Source organism: Hermetia illucens, chromosome 3, assembly GCF_905115235.1.
Source record: "Hermetia illucens chromosome 3, iHerIll2.2.curated.20191125, whole genome shotgun sequence".
NCBI classification, from domain to species: Eukaryota; Metazoa; Arthropoda; class Insecta; order Diptera; family Stratiomyidae; genus Hermetia; species Hermetia illucens.
In genome coordinates, this window is record NC_051851.1 from 101553533 (window position 1) to 101567141 (window position 13609).

The 13609-nt window shown below is 42.0% G+C and overlaps 1 protein-coding gene across 1 annotated transcript in view; it reads right to left on the reverse strand.

Moving 5' to 3' along the window:
• Positions 1 to 13609, reverse strand: part of LOC119652629 (deleted in malignant brain tumors 1 protein) — a 459104-nt gene that overhangs the window by 316380 nt on the left and 129115 nt on the right. Inside the window, exon 7 of the mRNA XM_038056876.1 lies at positions 1946 to 2326. Within this exon, the coding sequence (XP_037912804.1) occupies positions 1946 to 2326 (381 nt within the window). The remainder of the gene's footprint in view (positions 1 to 1945; positions 2327 to 13609) is intronic.

The following is a 13609-nucleotide window of genomic DNA, read 5'->3' on the forward strand; positions in this document are numbered from 1 at the left end:
TTACCTGAGCAGACCACGTTCGAATCTGAGATGGAAATTGCCATCATAAGTGAACCATATAGAAACCGTCACGTTGGCATATGGGTCACAGATTCGACTGGTGGAGCGGCGATATGGGCTTGTGGTCGACAGGCCATACAATGTACTACAAACCAGGCAGCCAGTGGCCTTGTGTGGGCAAAAATAAGTGGTGCATATGTATACAGCTGCTACGCCCCACCAAGTTTGACACTGTCTGAATTCGAGGAAATGCTTGATAATCTTGTTCTCGACGCGAGAGGACGAAGTCCAAAGGTGATTGCTGGTGATTTCAACGCTTGGGCCATTGAGTGGGGTAGTATAGAATCAAATGCCTGGGGGCGCAGTTTATTAGAAGCTTTTGCGCAGATGGACATAGTTTTGGCTAACGAAGGTGCTTTGAACACCTTTCAGAAAAGCGGGTCAGGTTCAGTTGTAAACCTGAACTTTGTCAGCCCTGCGCTGCCGCGTGGTATGTCCTGGTGCGTCAGCGAATGCTACACCCGCAGCGATCACCAGGCGATCTTCTTTGAGACATGTATCCAGCCGCAGGGCAACGACCCATCATGCCCGGACGGCATGCGACGGAGTCCCAGAGGACTCCACTGTCCGAGATTTGTGGAAGAAAGGAAGAATTTAGAGGAAACTCTAGGAAAGGTGCTGGTACCAGAAAATCTGATGGCGAAAATGCTAGCACAACAAGATAATTGGGATGCGGTCAACTGAATGATCGCATCTATTCAAAATAAACTGCGAAAGGCAGAGGAGAGGAGAAAAACGCGGTCAAGTGCGCCGCGTAAAGAAGAAAGGTGACTAAGCTAGAATAAGCTGACTCCGATCCGTTATAGTGGTTCCGCGGGGCGGGAGAGAGTCGGGGGTGGTTTTAGTGGGTAAAAATCGCACACGCTGGTGTGTCCAGAACAGTGTCTTTTGAAGATTTCTTCCTCCTCAAAAAAGAAAAAAAGAAAAAAAAGACGGACAGGCAGAGAGACAGACAGACATTGAACCGATTTTAATAAAGTTTTGTTTTGCAAACAAAACCTTAAAAATGATGTGCTTAATTATGGAAATTTTGGAATGTTATGCATTGAATGGAAAAAACTCGGTCTTGGCATGGGGCAAATTCACCCTGACAGTATGATACCATTTTCAACAACATAAAGAGGTTTGGCATATCCTATTATACTTGTAATTATTCCTAGCAGCTGCAAAAACCTACCTCTTAAGGGTGGGTATCTGCTACTACCAGTTATATGTTTATAGTCCTGATCTATAATTGCTTTGCAGAGCGAGAAATAGAGGGTTCTTGTTGCAATCCTTCGGAAGGTAGTTTTTTTTCTCCGCAACTACGACACAACTTCAACCTATGTGCACAGCCTAGAAAATTCGTCCTTTCTAGTTGTCATGCTTGAGTAGTGCCATCCCAGTGATTATCGAGGGTGTTTCAGGTAGTAGTTCAATTCGCTTGGAAAGGATTTGTCCAGTCCAGACCGCTCTTGCGTTCCCACTAGTTTCTCAAATTGAATAAGGATTTCTTCTACAAAAAATTTTAAAAAGAAAACGCAGTCGAAACGAATTTAATATTCTCTGCCTGCTTGGAATGATTCTCTGGTTCAAAACATTATTCGAACTTAGATTGGAAATTATTCACTTAGAAAGACACGCTAATTTAAAAATGGGACATAAACAACTCGAATAATTTCATAGTTAAGATTTTCGTTGCAATGAGTATTCAAAGTAAAGCTCATGAGAAATATACCCTAATAGAAAAACTCTGCAAACGATAGAACGGTTTCTATTTTGACCCCAAAACCTGTGGTTGACTTCACTTCCAAACATAAACCACCGACAGGAATATGGCTTCTATCTTTTGAAATGCATAAACGTTTGTAGGTACTTTATAAAGAAAAGGAAACACTCACCGTACCTGGTGGACAAACTCGAACTGAGCTACTTTGACCACGGCCACCGCCTCTGTTTACCACCTGAGCTGAATATTCACTTTCCTTTAGCCCGCTCACTATCACGCTCTCCTTAATAATCATGGATGGTGCTCGATCATTATTCAAACTAGTCCTGTTTGGCTTGGTTGCTTTGTGAGGTTGCGTTGCATTGCTGTCATTAACAGCCCCAATTGGGGAGACCACGTGCTGCTTCGTGTACTTCAATAAGCTTTTGAGACTGTCGGATTTATAACTACCTCCATTCGCGATGGGCAAAATAGGGGATGCCGGAGAAGCCAAATTTGATACCAGTTCAATCGACCTGTTATTGATGCCATGAAATTGTTTCACAGCGGTTGGTTGAGCTGAAAAGCGTACAGAGAAACAACCCAATTAATTTCATGATGAAGTAGTGCAAGCGAAGTATATACAATAGTTTCACAGAATTATATCAGGACATATATATAACATATGTTATGCTCTCAAGTAGACAATATTAAACCTGGACTATGAGAAATCATAAATTGGCTGTTCAAAGTAGGTAAAAATAATGAGAATAGTCGAAACAGCTATAAGTCGGGTCAAGAGGTTAATATCCGCATTAAAGAACCCACACAGGATTACAGTAAAAGGTTTATATGACTGCTTCATATAATATATATATATATTTTTAGGAATGCTACTGTCAGAACCCAAGTAATGGCGAATAATTGAAATAATAAAATCATGAAACTAGCGGTGAACTAACTGGATTTCTTAAATAAGCTTCAACAGTGGTTAATGAGCAATGTTATTCTATATGTTTTTCCATATTATTTACTTGCTAGAATTCTACTCCGCCCTTTCATGCAAGTAGGAAAGGACTACTGCCGACTCAAGTATAGTGTGATTTGCTCTTATCCCCCTCGTCTTCCGCAATCCGCCTGCGGTCGCCGAATATTTTCTGCTGTGCCTCCTTCCTGGGCAGGGTTTCTCAATACCAAATTTAACGCCGATATCGGCATTCGAACTTTTTCCGCCCACTAACTATTACATTCAACAAGATGCTACTATCTTTCCCGAACTCCAGGAGGATCTCTTGCTGAAAACTGTCGTCATATTTTTCTGGTTCCCTCTCGCCTCGCCTTAAAATATCCAATGACTTGTTGGCTTCAAACTACGACAACCTCGTAAGAAAGGAGCAACATGACTTCACTAAAGATTTTTCTAATCAATCCTGGACAGTATTTTTTGATGATTGTTTCTTCTGCCTTTCCCTGCAGCTCATCAGCAACCTACCCCTAACCTTCTTCACATGCAATAACCTCTTTGATTATTGAGTTAAACTGTTTGCACATGCGTACATTGTCCCCATTAAGCTACGATTTCCTGCTATCCAGCGTAGGCACTGGCTCGCTGGTGTCCTATGAATAGGAAACCTCTAAAATCACTCAATTTAATACTCGTTGACCCCAAACACGAAATTTTGAAGAAAGCTCTAACTGTTTGCCTTCGCTTAGTAGTATAAAAGTATAAAAGGTTTGTTGCATTTCTTTTATAACAAGTCGGAATACCGGAAGCCGCACGTTCCCGAAAAAAGGTTTTGTGTTCATCTTGTGTCAGAAACTTTCTATACATTGTTTACACTCGTAAATAGCTGACAATTCAGAATACTACTGGTCTCCAAATTTTAACTTGGCTGTTCTATGAGTCTACTTTATATGATGATGACGTCATAAAAGTCTTACAGTGCAATAAATTCACGTGAAATACAAAACTTGGACAATCTGTTACTTTGGTAATAATAGATGGGTTACTTATTCTGATCCTAAATTTTGTACTTCCAGAAAGAATTTAGGGAGGTTTTGGTTAAATTTGTAAAATATACTAATATGCCATTATTAATTTAATTTAAGAAGATATTGAAACGGGATGTAATTTAAGGCCAAGATTTTGTGTAGATGCATTGTATTTTTTTAGAATTCCGGCTAGGTTAGATCTGAGAACAAGATTTGTTTCACTTTTTGGGCATGCTTTTTGAATTCTTACTCTCCTGTATTACATCCAATATTAGACATAAGCTCATTTTCGAAAAGAACTAATTGAGCTCTTTCATTTGATACCCACATGGGCATATTCTGTAACAAGAAAAAAACATGTTGCCCCTCTTTCCACTATATGGTGATGTTGCGTGTACAGACAACATATTCTCACCAAATTTCGTGACATAACTTAAGCCTGGCGTGAACCCAGGGGGCAGATACAGCCTCCTCAATTTGGGAGTGAGGAAATGCAGTAGTCGATATCCCTCGACCAAAGTACCTCGGTGGTGGGTAACTTGACCATGGTAATACTACAAGTGATATAAATTGATTTAGAAAAAGAGGTGATCAAACGATGTAAGACTTTGCCAAGAACACCAATAACGAAGGCAGAAAATAATGAGCTGAAAAGGAATGGGTGGTCACCAAAGACGGTTTCGACACCCAACGCAACCGTCCAAGAAGGACGACCAAAGGGGATATTCTAAGATCAAGGGATTTACCCATTCAGGGACAGCTCTTTAATTCTCTGATCTCCACCATTGCCAAGGGCCACAAAACATTTGGAAAGCACATTAAATGCTAAGGATGACGGAGTTTTGTCATTGAGAACAAAGCCCTGACATTGAGGAATTACCCTTCACACATAGCTTGGAGCAAAAATAATTGAGCTGTCAGAGTTTACCAAGGACAGGCACACAAAAACATGATTGGAGCCATTAGGCCAAAGCTGACTTTGACCTAAAAAAAACTAATTGGGAATGTCAGCAAAATCGGAAGGATCCAGAGAACCGATCAAATCTTTGAGTTGAAAAAATCCAGCTTGGGCAGAACAGCCGACTTTCGTACCCAGGTTAAAAGCTCACTTGGGGAAAATGTCACAGTGCGGGCCCAAAAACCTGAGATCTGTATTCAGTGCAAGAATCTCGACATTCAAAGGCAGAATTTACACTGCAATAAAGCAGCGATTGAAGTTGACGGAACTGGGTGAAGAGTGCATTATAAAACTGAGGAAGGCCTATGGTAGTACTGAAACGGCCACAAAGCGACTACCAGTAGAGGTAGCGCAGAAGTTTTTAGCGGCAGGAAAAGTTCAAATCGGATGGGTCGCGATAGATCGGCTGGATTCACGGAGAAGTTGCGGGGAGAAGGCGATATAGCTAAGGAATGTCCCTACCTATTGTGTGAAAAAAAGAAGCAACGGAATAACCGGCATATTGGCGGAAGTTTGAAAATTTCCGGCATTCAAGAAGACAGCAATGAAACAAGTGGGGAAACCGAAAGCCATATATGCAAAATTGTTTTTCACCTAATATATTCATGCGGGGTATGAAATGAAAGATTTCGATTAGTACTTTCAAAATCAGTCGGTTGCAAAAAGGAGTGCAGGAGTGTGGCGATCATAATAGGGTAACTTAAATTAGGGAGCCATTCTCAGAAACTACCTATCAAAAGAATCTGAAGAAAATTATGACGATACCGATATCTGCTAAAATAAGGTTAATAACAGTATTTAAATATATATTGCAAATTTACTGTGAAGCCCCTTTAAGTTCGTCTTCTGTAAAAAATTAGTCTTTAATATGGAACAGCACATGGAAAAGTTTGGTGAAAATCTAACCATTATTAACCAAATTACAGTAAGTCAAAATTGCCTCTTTTGCGTCAAATTGGTACTCCCTAAAAGATAATATGTCAGTACCACATCGAATTTAATATCGGGTATAAATGTGTACCCGAATATTATTACATGAAACCTGAAGCGCCGAGCTTTCGGTTTCCCATTTGTTTTTGTTATTCTCGTATGCGAAATTAGCGGGTAGTTTCCAATTGAATGGATATATAGTATATGTTATCACCGCGAATGATATTCGCTTTTTCATACGAAGTATGTATATATGCACTGCATATTGAAGACAAAAGACATTTGATTAGTTTTCCCTGGTTGTTCAATGTTCTGTGATGGATTACCCAGGACTTGTGGAGTCGACGAAGCACTAGATACCTATTTCGACCTCTAACGGGTTGTTTACGATACGAAGAGTGACGTCCCAAAGGTGCCCGAATAAGTAATTCTGACCCCCCGCTGATAGTATAGGTCCTAGGTACTAGCCATGGGAAAGCCTCTCGGTGAAGAGCGAACCGCGAATGTCCGGTACAAGTTGGGGCACACTGGGGGTCCTCGGAGCCGCTGACAGCTCTCTGTCGATGTCGATGGGGTAGGTGGTAGTTGCGACGTGTATCAAGAGCAAGCCTAGTCGGGACGGGCGGGTAGTGTGCGAGCCCTGATCCGTTCGTGGGTTCCGGGATCAGCTAAGCGTAGGTTAGGTCGCAGAGAACTGAGGTAAGGGCTGTATGCCCGATGATACACTCGTTCCTGACTATTGTTGGTCGCTTCCTTGCACACGATGCGAGAGTAATCGTAATACAAAAAAAAAAAACAAAAATCGAGGAAATATCGGGAAAAGGGGCAGAGCTGACTGCGTTTGGGCGCAGCGCAAAAATGCGTCACTCACAACAGCTACCAGCGAAAGGAACGAGAACCCGTGAGCTAAAAACTTGTCACCCCGAAAATTGGAACTCTACCGAAGCCCTGCATAATAAGTACCGACCAAACAGCCCGCATTATTCCCCAGACTCCCGAACGGGTTGATGTCAATAGCGCAGAAAGCGTCGAGGATTGCCCCATTTTTAAAATGAGAGAGATTGAAGAAGCGGTTCTCATCATGAAAAACAAGAAGGCGCCAAGTCCTGAAGGTATCCCGCGGAAGTTTGCAAACTGGCGTTCCGCCAATGGCCAGACTGCTCGGGGTATTCAACGCTTGCTTGAAGGGGGCTATTTTTCCTTGCCGTTGGAAGGTAGCGAGACTCGCGCTGAACAGCAATGGAAAAGGAGACCCGGAGCTGCCATCTGCATACCGACCGCAAGGTATACTTGACATGATCGGGAAAGTGCTCGAAAAGCTCATCAAGAATAGACTCGCTGAAGCTATCCGCGCTTCCGGGGACTTACCCTTAAGGCAGTTTGTGCTGAGAAGAGGGGAATCCATGGTGGATGCTGTTATGGAGGTCGTGGATGCGGCTCATCGAGCCGAAGTACACACCCGCGCGATCTCTACGGATAGTACACCTTAATTCCGTAAGATGGACAGATATGCTAGGCACATTAAAAAACTCACCGCAACTGCCAAGCTATCTCTTGCGGATATTGAGGGATTTTCTGAAGGAATTCTGCCTGCTCTATGAATTGCTAGAGAGGCAGTGGAGGGTGGAGATTACGGCGGGAGAGGATAGGGATCCACACTAGGGCCGCACCTTTAGAAAGCTTCTTACGATAGTCTGCTTAGACTCGACATGACTGGCTGGCTTGAAAAAACGAAGCTAGTCATCTTGACCAGAAAGAGAATTCCGATCCTGCGTCCCATATCGATCGGCGAGTTGACTTGAGAGTCAAAACCAGCGGTTGAATACCTTAGTTTAATATTCGACTCGAAGATGAGTTTCTTCGAGCAAATCAAAGTAGCAGCGGACAGGGCGGCAGCTATATTCTCGGCCTTGAGTTGGCTAATGGCGAGTGTTGGGGTCCTATATCTATTAGGAGACGTCTTCTAATGGGGGCAAAGTGGTCTGTTCTGCTCTATGACGCGGAGATATGGGCTGATGCATTTTACAAGGAGGGGTATCGTAAGTGCCTTGCTCAAATACAGAGATGAGAAGCTTTGCGAGTGGCGTGTCCTTATCGCACTGCCTCAGGACCGACCGTGATGGTGATCGCCGTTGTCCTCCTTGCTAATGAGCGTAAAACTATCTTAAGCCGCAAGGGCAAAAACTTAAGAGAAGTGGTTGCCCGTGAAGAACTTCAACTCTCTTCGCAAAATGAGCCAAGAGCCAGACAAACTGCGCTGTTCATCCACAATATAGATCCGTGGCTGAGATTGATTGCTTCCTTACCCAAAATCAAAGTGGGCATGGAAGTTTTCAGTTTTACCTGCACAAGATTGCGAAGGCGTCATCTTTTGGTTGTTCATCCTGCAATGGAGTGGCGAATAACGTTGAACATAACTTCATCTTTCGTAAAAGGTGGCATGACTTTCGTCCGCAGCCTAATGCAGACGGAGGGGAGCTTTCTCCAGACAATCTTGTCAGAAAGATGCTGAGGAGCGCTGGCAGCTGGAGTCGTGTTGCACATTATGGCAAGGGTTTCCCTGAACTAACAACTCCCTTCCTCACCTTCACTGTCATTGGTGAAAGGAATTCCCTGAATTAAAAGCCGGAAGAGTGGGAAGACTAGCCGAAAGTAATATGTCAAATGGTTCCAGGCCAGTTCTCTGATGACAGGGAGGTGTTTAGTTGGTAGTCCGACGGCGTATTGTTGCGAGAGTCGAACACTCTACGCGTACACGCATTCACCTACCCTACTCCGCAAAAAAAAACCGACGGATGTTTCCTTTAAATTACCACATGATATCTTGTGAAGCCAAAGCTGAAAGACTCCATGAGAATAGGATGACGCACCGGTGACCAAAGAAGTACTTGCAAAACGACTGCCGCTTAAAGCGCCTTTGTTCTTCAATAAGTTCAAAGAGGAATGATTGCTGCTGGCAATATCAGCTCAAACCTAACTGCCAATTCACTTTTCAATATATTTCAAAGAGATTGGGCGCAACATTTGCAACATCCAGAAAAAAAATTGTGAGGGAAAAATATGGTCGTGGAAGGGCAATTGTATGATACTTGCATTGCAGAAGGAAAAAATTATGAACCATATTATTCTGACTCCGAAAATATATTTTTAAACTTCAAACACGTTTTTCGCGAAACCACATTTTCGAAAACGTCGTATCTATTGAAGTACACATAATTTTAGCAATTGATGGAGCGAATTTTGTTTAATAAGATTTTTAAATAAATTTTTTAATGAGTTATAAAAAAAAATTATGCTTTTAGATGGTGATTCGAGAGAGTTCATATTAGTTGTATTTCGAACAACTTTTCACATTTCTTTTCGAATAATTGAAGTCAGGAAAGTCCTCCAATTGCGGGGCGTATAGCGACTCAAATTTAGACCTCAAATCAGGAATATCTTAATTTTACATTACTAACTTATTTGATAACAAGGTGAACCTCCAAGTAAGTGAAATTAGCAAAAACTTAAAATTTTGGAACTGGTAAAATAAATATCCATAATTTTTTTTTCACAAGTTATGCCGAAAAAACACTCTTAGCAATATGGTATCATCCCGCAAGTTTTTGCATATTTTTCGCAATCTTATAATTGATGCATTTATTACTTTTTGAGTTACACTTCCCAAAAGTGTAGACAAGTCGGAATACCGGAAGCTGGGCGCTTCGGATATACAGGTTTTGTGCTCATCTTAATGAGGAACACGGAACATTTTTCAATTCGTACACAGCTAAGAATTTAACACATTTCTTCGTATACTTCCAAAACCCCAGATATATTTAAAAACAGATGTTGCGGTCATCCTAAACAAACAAACATTACCCTTACCGTACACTGACACATACACAGAAGTGCGCCCCTACGTAGATCAAAATTTTTCATACTTTCTCTGTGCACATGTACATATACACGTACGTAAATTGAATACCGCTGGTACCAACTTATATACCCATCATAATGGGATACTACCCGCAAATTTCGTTGCCGAATAATTGATACTGATATGAAAAGCTAAAAGAGCCGCTCATATGAGTTCACTTTATGATGAGGTCATTACGTCATAGAATGCAACAAATTTATGGGAAATAGCAAACTTTGACCGCCTATATTAGTACTCTGTTAAGGGAAGTTACACTGCGTTCTAGAAGAACTATTACTGGTTATAGTATGTCAACAAACCTATAACCATCAGAAATTTCAATATGTATATTCCCTACTTCTAAGTATTTCAACTTACCGTCTGGTATTATATATTCTCGCCGGGGTATCGACCTACTTTGCGTAAGTGCAGACACTGTCCCGGAACGTGTATGGAGGTTTTATCACACTCCCCACAGAACTTGCAGGCAGTGTCCGTAGATAGCCCTAGCTTCCCCAGGTGATAGTTCAGCAGTGACCAGCGAGTATCCCCACTTTTCTTAATGGGGTTTAAGCATTCCTTTGTGCGCTTGGATTCGTATCTGCCCATAAGCTTTCTGGACTGCTCCATTCCTGGTAAGTTCGCCCGTACAGTTTCCTCAGCCGTTTCTCTTCCTTTTCAATACCATAGCCATGAACCCGCTTTCGATTCGATTCGACGCAGAAGGGTTCTGGTCCGTGCAGAGGTGCCCCTGCTCTCTTCCTAGCCAGTTCGTCTGCTGTCTCAGTGCCTTCCAACATAAGATGGCCTGAAACCCAGAGTATCTAAACCTTATTGACCTAGGTACCTTCATTGGCACTCGGCGGTCGGTCAGAACAGTAATGCTCCGCCCCTAATAGTTCCTTTGGAGATTGGGGGAGGTACATTGGTCTACGGCATATATTTTAACCTCGAATATGCTAGTGTCCTTAACCATTGATTCAAAGTACGTTTTCCTTGGACCAATGACCGCGACACCCATTCTCTCAGCTATGAGGACTCCGTCAATATACCAAGTAGTCAGTTGCTGATTTAAACCGTATGTCGCAGCCACGCTCTTCCAGTTTGCCATGTTACTCCAACGTATTTCAAACTTCTCATGGAAAATTGAAACCTCGTTATTCCTTAGCATCAGCAATTCGGCGTACCACCTAGAAAGAATATCAATCTTCTTCGATTTAGTCAGCTCTTCGTCTCACTGATACTCCCGACCATTCTGAAAATCGCCTTCATTTCCTGCATCTGTTGGAGAGAGGAGATGGAGAAGAGTTAATTCAGAAGAACTTCCAGGGATACCGCTGGGCATTTCCTCTTTACCCCAGTGACACCCTCGTAAGCCAGTCTCTGGAGTTGCCCAGATTACCGCCCCATACCCCATTCATTGGCCTTACTATTGTAGTGTATATTCCAAATAACATCTTTGGAGTATAACCTCATTTTTTCCTGCTATGGTCCTGCAAGGCATCAGAACCCTGTTTGTGCAATAGGCGCTAGTGACTTTTACTCCAGCTTGGATTCTACCACATAATGAGGATACCCTATTTGCCCCTACAGATTAAAACAATATCGTCAGCGTAACCCTGAATTGTATTCCAGTATTTGTTAGCTCTTCTAGGAGTTCATCCACTACCGTACTCATTCAGTAGTATTCATAACAATGGTATTTCTATTTGCCTACTCGCTCATCCAGATAACCAGGGTGTTTCTCACTCCCTTGCGGATCAGGGCATTTTCAATCTCTGTGTGCAATCTGTGATCGAATGTTCCTTTTATGTCCAAAAACGCACACACGTTTCTTTGTCATCCCGTAATACATCCGTTAGCTGATACAGAGCAGTTTTGGTTGACCGTCGGTAAGCGACCGGTAAGCGTGTTAACACTGATGTAGAGAATTAGTTAGTTCTAATTAGTTCGATTATAGTTGTTTATGACCTTCTCCACCGTTTTAGTATGAACGATGTTAGGCAAATTAGTCTGAAAGATTTAGGGTGACAAGAATCCGTTTTACTTTCTTTCGAGATAAAAACCACAGACCGCGTCTATATATATCCCAGGGCTATGATACCCCTTACTACCCTTAGAAGAGACTGTAAGATGACTTCTAGACCTTTCTAGAGCAATGCTGGGAAGGTGCCATCTACTCCGAGTAATTTCAGTGGTTTAAAGTTTTGCACTGTCCATCTTACTCTACCTTGCAAGCATATCTCAACTGCTAGTTTCCAATTGTCCTGCCTTCCCTTTTTGTTCATTGTTGGGTTCTGACTGATAGAATGGTGTCACTATCCGGCGTGGGGTAGGACTCCGAGAAATGAGTTCTGTACCTGTCCGTCCCATTTTCGATTTGTCCGGTTGAAGGTTTTACGGACCTCCTTTCTCATTCTGACTAGCCTAGTCCAAAAGAATACATTCTTCGACGATTTAAATGAATTGACCGGACAACTGGCCTCATATGCATCAATGACGTCTTTGTTAAGGTCTTCCATCTCTGTTTCCAGTTCGTTCCTCATATCACCGCCACTTTGTAGGTAAGTTGTGTTGTTACTCAGGAGCGTTACATAGGAGCCTCAATCCATTCTCTTGGGGTTCCTTAATATTTTTCTATTTCAGGGTTTCTCTCAATGTGGAATCTAATTATTATGTGATCCGACATAGAGGGCTCATCATACCTTCAAATACTGACCAGCCCATTCATCAGAGGATTTCCTAGAGTTGTGTCTAGTACCTCCTGTCTCGAGCTAATCATGAATATTGGAGTGTTCCCTACATTATACATTTCTAGCTTATCGCCAAGAATCAATCCAAGAAGCTAATCAACCCTTCCGCTGCTTCCGCAGACTTCGTAATGGGCGTTGGCATCACAGCCGAGTAGAAAGAGAAGGCGCTCGGTACTACACTCAAAAAAATTAAAGAAATGTGAGTTTCGTTTGAAATTTTCGCAACGAATTCGCTTCAAGAGAAAAATCAGCTATCTGAACCTCCTAAAAAAGTTACCACAAAATTCCGGCTAGTTGAAAAAGGTTCATGTAATTGCAACCGTTACTAAGAAAAGTAATTCAAAGCTAGTTATTAGACTAACTAGAAACACAGCAAGAGACAGGTAAAAATGGAAGGAGGCTTGTGGCGTTGAACAGCAAACCAACTGATTGAACCACAGGAAAGTTATCCGGATCGCAGACGAAAGCCACAGGAAAAAAACTGAAACCTTCGAAATAGCTTGTACATAGCAAGCCGTATGAGGAAACAACTGAGGATACAGCAGAAAACTATACCTTTGTGATTATTCAAATCCTCGAAGTACGGCCTATATAAACACACAAACAATAAATGCTATATGTGGGACCACCTATTGTAAAATGATGCACTTAGATGCAATTAGAAAATATTGCATTTTATAAAAAGTAAAGTTCAGCCATATTAAATAATATTATATTTTTTATTACTTTGGCAAAGAAAGCAGAAACAGCACAGACAGCAATGATTTCAGAACTGTACACCACATCACAACACCTGCATGTGCTCTCAAATCTTGCGATGATAATGAGCTTTGTGGATGAAACAAAAAGAGGATACGGTTAACTCCTGCAAACGGAAATGAAATGATCTCAACCATCAATGCTCTCAGGCGGAGTAAAAACCTTGTGTTCCATATTTTTCCTCCAGAGTAATTCACCGCTGCTTATACGAAAATCATCGGAATCTGAGGTATTTCCCAATGGAAGAAAAGGATGATCGTAATTCCGAAAAGGGGCACCAACATCGAGTGTGACAATTCGAAGTGTATCAGCAGGCATCCGACCATCGTAAAGATAAAAGCTAAAACAAACCTGGAAAATATTCTCAAACCATTATCGACAGACGGCATGTTGGTTTTCGCTCAAAATCCTCTTGCATCGACTCCTGGATCATTGTGGCAGAGTGCGCGAACCAAAAAAAATGGATAGGTCACATATTGACAAATGATGACAATTACATTGCGTATTATACCATGCATTGGAATCCACTATACAAAGGTGTTGGTCGTCTTAGAAACTCATGGCGCAGGAGA